This window comes from Parasteatoda tepidariorum, chromosome 5, assembly GCF_982258835.1.
Source record: "Parasteatoda tepidariorum strain Cologne lab strain chromosome 5, Ptep-v5.0, whole genome shotgun sequence".
Lineage (NCBI taxonomy): Eukaryota > Metazoa > Arthropoda > Arachnida > Araneae > Theridiidae > Parasteatoda > Parasteatoda tepidariorum.
Window position 1 is genome coordinate 105,477,353 of NC_141759.1, and position 10,099 is coordinate 105,487,451.

Sequence of the window (10,099 nt, forward strand, 5' to 3'; positions counted from 1 at the left end):
TTATTGAGTAAGGTGTAAAAAAAAATTTTTCAAAAATTAATAATTGAGAAATTAAAGAAAATTATTTTTACTAGATAATTTAGCGAAATGAATATATGCTAAGATAACATTTCGAACGGTTCAAAAAATGTTTAATTTTTTTACTTATGAATTAACTGTCGTAGAAATTTAACAACAAAACATTTGTTTCAAAAATATCAAATATGATGGTCCTGCAATCTTGGTTGTGGTTAAAATTCTAGAAAACATCGTTGAAGGTGTCACAATAAAATTATTTGCCAGATAAAGTATGGATAACTTTTAAAATTACAAAAATATCACACACACACACACACACGCACGCACGCACGCACGCACGCACGCACGCACGCACGCACGCACGCACGCACGCACGCACGCACGCACGCACGCACGCACGCACACACACACACACACACACACACACACACGCACGCACGCACGCACGCACGCACGCACACACACACACACACACACACACACAACGAGGTAGACGCGAGATTCCTATCGGCTGTTGAAAAACTGAAAAAAGTATGCGAAATTAGTGGGAATTTGAGAAAAGACTTGAAGCAAAGCATTCTGGAGGCAATAAGCGATCTGAATGCAGTTAAAAATGATTATAAATCGATGATATTGTCTTTAAATGATCAACTAAAGGATTCAAAACTCACAATGGCTGCTGCAAATACTAAGCCTACAACGGGAAGAACCTTTGCGGAGATCGTCTCGAGTTCAACGCCGCGCCCTACCGATGACCGGCCGCGGATGCTCCCGATGTTTACTGCGGTGATTGCGCCATTGAAAAAGCAGACTTCGGAGGAATTGAGGGAACGTCTCAAAAGAAAAGTTAACCCAGAAGATTCTCAAATTGGAGTGGAGAGAATGAAGTCTCTAAATGGAGGTAAGATTTTGATTAGCTGTAAAAATAAACAGGATTTAGATAAACTTTGCCACGCAGTTGGTGAACAATTGGGCGAGGAAATGAGTATATCACAAAATAAAAAGTTTCTACCTCAGATTATTATATTTGATATACCGGAAGAAATAGACATAAATAATGCTGAAATGATTGTTAAAAATCAAAATCAAGATAATTTAAAAGGGGAAACTTTTAATGTCAAGTTTATTAGGGCAATGAAAGAAAATATAAATAGACGATTCTTAGTTGCTGAAGTTTCTCCTGGAGCTAGGAAATATTTTCTTGAATATGGAATCAAATTGAAGTGGTCAATGTGCAGGTGTTCAGATTACATTAGTGTCAAGAGATGTTTCCAATGCAATAAATTTAATCATGATTCAATTAACTGTAGATCTCAGACCACTTGTCCAATTTGTTCTGGTACTCATTTAATGAGAGATTGCTCATCGCGGAATGAATTAAATTGCTCTAATTGCATAAACTATAATAAGTATGTCAAGGGTGAAATGAAAGTTGATATTAAGCACGCGGCCTTGGATAGAAGATGCCCTACATATTTAAAACAGATTGAGAGAAAAAAACAGAATGTCGACTATGGTAACTAGTGCAAATAATGTTAATATTCGTTGCTTACAAATCAATCTTCAGAAATCTCGTAAGGCTGCTATTAATCTTTCTGCTATAATCCAGAACAATAACACTGACATTGTTTTTATTCAGGAGCCTTATTGTATTAATAACAAGGTGGCTGGATTTTCTAGATCTTTTAGAATTTTTGAAATGGGCATTGGTCTCAAGAGGGCTGTTATTCTTGTTGCTAACAAGAATATTGATGCTATCCTAATTAGTCAACATTCCAGTGAAGATATGATTCTTGCAGAATTCATCATTAATAACATTCATTTTTATGCTGCTAGTGTGTACATGGACTATCATAGAGATATCAATCTAGATGTTTCAAAAATTGATCTCATCACTGACTTCTGTGCTCGTGAACATTTGTTATTGGCCATGGACACTAACTCTCGCTCACTTTCATGGTACGATTCACATACAAACTCTCGCGGTAGAGTTTTGGAATCTTTTTTATCTTCAAAGTGTCTTTGGATTGTTAATGACAATATGAATACTCCATCTTTTTGCTCACCAAATGGACAGAGTTTTATTGATTTGACTGTTGCATCTAACTCATTACTGCAATGTATTCGTTCCTGGTCTGTTTTGGACGAGGAAAGCTGTTCTGACCACAGAATTATTGAATTTTCCATCAATTTTAATAATAAATCAACTATATGCACTGCTTATACAATGCTAAAATTTAACTTTGATAAAGCAAACTGGTCCACTTTTCATGGAATCTTACAAAGAGAATTCACTAAACTTTTGATCAATTTTAATCCAAGATTGAAGCACACTCATGTCCAGGATCTCGATACAGAGTTAGTCAGTATTGTAGGAGAAGTGTGTGACTTGAATAGCTTTGTTTCTAAATATATTAACTGTATTAAGAATGCTTGCTTCAAGTCAATGCCAGTTAAGAGACTGAATTCTAAACAAAATAGACAGAGAACAGTTCCGTGGTGGAACAATGAACTTACGGAGATGAGAAAACTTGTTAATTCCGAAAGAAGACTATACCAAAGGACTTTTAACAATTTGACTCTAAGAGATGCTAGGAAAATTGATTATTTCAGTTGTAAACAGATTTATGGTAGAAAACTCAGGGCTGCAAAAATTCAGTCATGGAGGGATTTTTGCACAGATATTGGCTCACAACCTTGGACTATTCTACATAAGATCGCTTCAGGTAAGCTTAAAAATCCAACAACATTAACAACTGTTCACACTCCAACAGGATTTTATACATCGGATCTTGACGAAACTTTGGAGACTCTTGCCAAACAATTCGTGCCTCTGGACGATATCAGTTTAGACAATTCGTACCAAGCTAATTTAAGAACATTAATTGATATTCCCATGAATACTCAAGATGATTTGAACTTCTCTGAAGAGGAAATTAAGTTTGCTATTACTAGCATGAACCCGGGGAAGACTCCAGGGGAAGATGGGATATCTAGTAGGATTGTGTCTGAAGTTTTTAGGCTTTATCCTAAATTTATTTCAGCAATTTATAATGAATGCTTATCTAGAGGAGAGTTTCCGCGCCAGTGGAAACATTCTTGCCTTCGATACTTTACAAAGCCTGGTAAAGAAACATCCTTCAACCCATCAAAATTTAGACCAATTAGTTTGCTTCCTGTCAGTGGAAAAATACTCGAAAAATTGCTTATTGAAAGAATTATGCATTTTTTGTACTCAAATGATAAATTAAGCTCAAATCAGTTTGGATTCACACCGGGAAAGTCAACTACTGATGCTGTTTTGAATGTTACCAATTTTGCAAAAGAAAACTTACGGAATAATTTCCAGGTTTTAGCTGTTTCTTTGGATGTAAAAGGGGCATTTGACGCTGCTTGGTGGCCGGCGATATTGAATCAATTGAGAAATTTTAAATGTCCCAATAATCTTTACTTGGTTGCTAGAAGCTATTTTTCCGAACATTCGGCTTGCTTACGTACTTCAACGAATTGCATCAGAAGAAAAGTTACAATGGGCTGCCCTCAGGGGTCTTGCTGCGGTCCGGGATTTTGGACAATCTTTTATGACTCCTTACTGAAGCTGGATTTCCCACAAAATGTTCACATAGTTGCTTTCGCCGATGATCTGCTCATGCTTATTACTGCAAAGTCTGAACTAGAATTGGAAGCGGACGGTAATTTTTGTCTGTCAAAAATCTTGGACTGGTCAAACAAAAATAAAGTAACATTTAACTCAGAAAAATCTAATATCTTGCTTTTATCAAAAAAACGAATTAGAAGAGATATTAAAATATATATGAACGGCAGTATATTGAATAGTGTTAGTGAGATGAGATATCTGGGCGTGATTCTTGATAGGAAACTTTGCTGGAATGCACACATTACAAATATGTTCAAAAAAGTTAGCTACACCCTCAATGCCCTTGCCATATTGGCAAAAGTGAACTGGGGCATGGGTTCAAAGGCCTTAAAAATTATTTATGATGGAGCAATTTTGCCTCAGCTAACTTATGCTGCACCAGCATGGTTTGATGGCATCCGCTACAAATATAACAGGCGCAAGCTAAGATCGATCCAGAGACTAATAGCCCTACGAATTACTAAAGGATTTCGCACGATCTCATATGAGGCTTCTTGTGTCCTAGCTGGACTTGTACCAATCTGTATTAAAATACAGGAATGTGCAGACATTTACTTTAAGGTGCAACCAGATACATTGAGTGATACGGAGTCAAATCTTGCCCCAAGATATTGGCTGCACCCTGGAAGGGTCGCTTCTACTAACAATAATTTAGATAGTGATGATCATCTTCTCATCTATACAGATGGAAGCAAAATCAATAATTGCACAGGCTGCGCTTTCGTGGCGTATTACAATGATAATATTGTTACTGAAAGATCATTTAAGCTTCACCCTAATTGTTCTAATAACCAGGCAGAGGCTTTTGCCATTCTCCAATCTTTGAACTGGATGAACTCCAGGGATGACTTCTCATTCAATAACATCATACTATTCACAGATAGCCAAGTCAACATATCTGAAATTCAAGATAGGAAGTGCCATGACGATACTACTGAAAATATCCGTTTCATGATTTGGAAACTCTCTACACGAAACATTAATATAACCATTAATTGGGTCAAGGGCCATTCTGGAGTAATCGGAAATGATAAGGCTGATGAGCTTGCAAAAGCGGCAGCCGAATCAGATCTTACCATCCGCTTCAGTAAATTGCCTAAATCTTTTATTAAAAATGATATTCTTCAAAAGACCAAGGATATGTGGCAAGGTGAGTGGGACTCCACACAAAACGGCAATATAACAAAGAAGTTTTTTCCATCAGTGCAAGATAGAATGACCCAAAATTTCATTCCCAATTTCAAATTAACACAAATTTTATCCGGACACGCTCGTTGTAAAGAATACTTACATAGATTCAAGCACGTAGATTCTCCACTCTGCAGCTGTGATCAAAATAAAATTCAAAGTATTGAACATATTTTATTCTTCTGCCCTGAATTAGACTCTCATCGAAGTGAACTTTTCAAATATGTAATCACAAGCGGATTACAATGGCCACCAAACTGTCAAACTCTGATTAATACTGACTGTCTACCAATTTTTCAAAAGTTTGTTCATGATATTCCTTTTCTTTCTTTTTGATTTTACTTGTCTGCTTTTATATTTAATATTTGTATTCCATTTTGTATTTTTGATCTAAATTTGTTATTCTTATTCTTCAATGCATGTATTATAACTCTTGTTATGGAGCATGCTGAAAATAAATATTTTAAAATTAAAACACACACACACACACACACACACACACACACACACACACACACACACACACACACACACACACACACACACACACACACACACACACACACACACACACACACACACACACACACACACACACACACACACACACACACACACACACACACACACACACACACACACACACACACACACACACACACACACACACACACACACACACACACACACACACACACACACACACACACACACACACACACACACACACACACACACACACACACACACACACACACACACACACACACACACACACACACACACACACACACACACACACACACACACACACACACACACACACACACACACACACACACACACACACGCACGCACGCACGCACGCACGCACGCACGCACGCACGCACGCACGCACGCACACACGCACGCACGCACGCACGCACGCACGCACGCACACACACACACACACACAAGACTAGGTTTAAAAACAGAGTGTCCAGGATTCAGAGAGTGATTTATCTTTTTTCCAGAAATGTACAAAGCTTGGAATCTCACACAATTAGCAACTACTGGGCTGCGATACAGGAAATGACCCCTTGCAGAGAAGGAAATATCACTCTTTCAAAACGTCAATCTTCCATTTCCCCATGCATTGAATACACCTATTGTAATCTTAGAAATAATTCTTCTTCAAGAAATTTCTCGCAACATTTGCTTTCATTCTTTGAAAACTAACACTTAGTACACAGTGTTGACCCCAGGATATCTTCAGTTTCCTTCAGTTCGAATGTATTATTGCTTCAAAAGAAAGCGCAAAATGAAATATGCCACCTCTTTTTTTTTCTCTAATAAGTTTACTAATAAAATAACTAAAATGGTCATGTCATCTAGTAAAAGTAGATTTAATATAAAACTTTGAAGTAGTGTAAATAAAGCGAGTATATACTCTCTTTCAAGACTCCCAAAAGCTGAATATAGACCATTGTCAAAGTCTAAAATAGTTTTTGTAACAATGAATTTTTTCACTCTATATTTAATTGGTAAAAAGATTGTCAACTGCAAATATTTTATGTTGCAAAAACTTTTAAATCAATTATCTCTTATTGGTGTTGGATTTTCATGAAGTCGTGATTTCTTAAATAATGTTTGTTTTTTCCTTTTTCTAGATCACTAATTCCTAACTAAATTCAATATAATTTGTCCACAGCTCCTCAATCTGATTTCTATTCTTATTTCAGAATAATTATTTTACTAACTTATAAACTTTAAATTTTAATAGGAGTATCAGAATCAATGCAGTTCGTGTATATTCGTGTTTACTGAGTATATAATTATATTGAACTAATCAGTCATCATAAAATTGTTCTATTTAATGAAAACATTTTTTGATTTTAGAATTGAAGGATTTTAAAGCTGTTTTTATAAAGCTCTTACCAGAAATTTATGAATAGTAGTTTGAACAAAAGATTTTCTTTAATGCGTTATTTTATATCAAATTAATTACCACTTTAAAATCATTTCTATTTTTAAAAATTTCTCAAGAGCTAATAAGAAATTTTTTGGTAATCTTAACTTTAGACTTTTAATACTAGTTTGGATTTCGTTATTCGTTTAAATATTTTGTGAAAGAAAGTTCGTGCAAGGAGTTAGAAGTAAGACTACGATTATGCTCTTACTCTAGTGAGCTTCCAAAAAATTTGAACATGTAAAAAAAGGAAATTGAAATTTTACACAAAACATAGAGAATTTAAACATAAACATAGGAGTGCTCATTTAATTTATTTTTAACATTATGAGTAGAAAATTGTTTTATTCTGAGAATACTTTCTTATTAAAAAGTGATTTTTTTAAAAACTAAAATATATGATTTTCAATAGAGAAACCAACGTTTAAATTAAATCACAAAATATGAAGTTTGATTGAAATATTCAGTTTTCTTGATTGAAATTCTAAACCTGGTCATATTATTAGACTGAAATTTAGGTTAAAATTCTGTTCAGTAGGGTTACATATTTTTAAACTTGGTGTGTGCAAAGGATCTATGACTATGCAAGAAATTGGAAAAAAATTTTTGATCGCAGTTTGGATCAATCTGTAATTTCTTTCTATGACGTTTGCTGATATGGATAGAGACTGGATATATAAATAATTATGAAGAAATCACAAAAAATGGAATCATTTCAAGGACATAAATTCATAAATGTAGACTATGATCTTTGTATTTTTTTTAAATTTACGTTTGTTTATTATAGGTCCGTTTTATTTATTACTAAAACAAATTTTTTTTCTTCTTTTTTTGTTCAATTATTGATTCGTTATAAAATAAAAAAATTATGCAATTCAAAATTCCAATAAAAGTAATACTGAAAAAAAAAATGTTGAAATCAATAGTAAATTTAAGTTTATATTCTTCCCTTATTCTTCTTTACACCAAAAAAGGTAGAGATTTTAAATAAAAACAACCGCAAGAGGAAATTCTATAAAAATTTTGCAATTAACCACCTAAGTTTTTCATTTTAAACTTGCTTTAAGCTATTCTCTTAATCGTTATCTTATAGTTTATACCTATTGTCTATGGCATGCATAATGTGATGAATACTATTGAATATTCATAGATATCATAGACAAAAAAAGATTTTGCCAAAATGTTTCAAATACAATCTGTTTGAAACATTGAACTATTTAAAATCAAGCCTACTTTAAATAATAATTGCTCTCGAGGTATCCACCTTCAAATCAATCTAAAAACTGAAGAAAAAATCGGAGAACTGTAAAGAAATGTGAAAATGAATGCTCTTTGGATATCTTCTTATATTAAAGTTAAAAAATAAATTTTTTATTGAGTTATACAATGAATAATTTTTTAGAGTGATTAGGGGTTGTGCTCGTTTTTATTAACACCAACGTTTATTTGGGTCAGAATTCCCTCGAGTTAAAATTTTCACTTATATTTCCTGTACTTTACTTGTACATTTTTTTAAATTTATTTTTGATTGCCTGAAAATTCAAATAGAATTAAATCTGTTAAATTCTGAAAAATTCAGAAAAATAAAAAATTTTGATCAGAAACAAAATGAATAATAGCAAACCAAGCTAATAACCATGCAACACATAGTTTGTATCGATTAAAAAATAATACGGGCAATTTTTAAAATTTTCATATGTTAATATTAGCATTGAACCAAGAAATATAACGATTTAAAGGATACGCATTACTATTTTCAAACTAATTTAAATATTCCATCATGTTATTCGGAAATTTCTCTTTCCTTATTTCATTTTTCCTGAAATAAATTTCAATTTGCAATGTGATGAAGTTTAGCAAGGAAAATGTTTATATAACTTAATAAAATTTATCCAATTGGTCTCTAAACTTTCTAAATTTATTCTTTAAAAGAATTTGAAAGCTGGCTTAAAAAAATAAAATGTTATTTGAGAACTTACTAATTTGAAGACTGCCTAATAAGAAAATGTTCCAAAATGCCAAAGTTCTGATTTAAGTATCGAATAAGAAAACTATTTTCCTTTATTAGCAATAAAATATTACCAATTTACACAGCCATGAAAATTCTACGGAAATGAGATTAAAAAGAACAAAATAAAGTTTGCATATTTTAATAAACCATTTATATTGCTTTCGAAATGAGATTGCAAAAATAATTATTAAAAATTTAAAAACTTATATCAAAACTTTACCAACAATATTTATTTAAAACATATTATTTCATATATTCAAACATATTAGTTTATAAGCATCAGTTCAAAAATATCAGTTAGTTAAAACAAGTTGATTCAAAACAATTTGATTTAAAACATATCATAACAGTTATTTTATGCTTTTTCCTCAGAAATAGCGAGAGAAAAGCAGCTTTCGCCATATAAATGGAATATAATGACATTTAATATATATATATATATATATACTCCGAGCAGCGAAAAAATACTTTAGATGAGGAAATTTTTTTTCTTTTACTTCTATGCGACAATAAAAAATCTTAAATAGTTGCCCGGGGGAAATTGAAATATTTTTTCTATAGAATATATCTTGGTTCTCAAAATTTCTACTACTTTAAGCAAGCGGGTTATTCAAATATCAGTTATGCAATTAAGTGGGGCAACTGTATAAGGAAAATGTCAACTAAAATAAATATATAAATAAAAATAAACAATTCTGTTTAATTGATAGAGCATGCGTTATAAAACCAAAAGTTTTGGAAAAATTATCGATAAAGATCAAGCAGCAGAGAAATAGGAAGAAAAATTTAACTATATTTTCCCTCTAAGAAAAGCTACAAATGTGATTGATGCTACTTCAGTTTACTAATCCTTAATGGAAGAATAAAATTTTATAGGGCAAAAATTTACAAAGATTTATTCAGACTTCAATAATTAAGTATTTTCTCAAAGGCTATCAAGCCATGTCATTTCTTTAAAAATAATGATAGTTGACTGGAACTTTTTAAAACGTAAAGAGGCAAATAATAATGGTAATTACTAGGTTAGTGTAAAATTTCCAGTTTCTGCATGGAAGTACTATTTATAAACTATAATGAAATTTATTTGGTACATAAGGAGTTAAAAAGCTTTAATTTTATAAAAATTAAATAGAGAACTAAACTAATACGAATCAAAATTACAAGTGACTACATTTTGAATATTGTTGTTAAAATTATATTTAAAATTATATACTTTCCAAATCAGAGAATATATAACTTAAAAAGAAGATAATGATCATGGTTTAGATTAAATAAA

At 32.3% G+C, this 10,099-nt stretch overlaps 1 protein-coding gene across 1 annotated transcript; it reads left to right on the plus strand.

Moving 5' to 3' along the window:
• Nucleotides 1-690: 690 nt before the first annotated feature.
• Nucleotides 691-1,542, plus strand: LOC147809947 (uncharacterized). The gene has a single exon (XM_087162944.1). The coding sequence runs from the start codon at nt 691-693 to the stop codon at nt 1,540-1,542; it is 852 nt and encodes a 283-aa protein (XP_087019070.1).
• The last annotated feature ends 8,557 nt before the right edge of the window (nt 1,543-10,099 follow it).

Coding starts and splice junctions, on each gene's coding strand:
- LOC147809947 (XM_087162944.1), top strand. CDS start 691: ATGGCTGCTGCAAATACTAAGCCTACAACGGGAAGAACCTTTGCGGAG.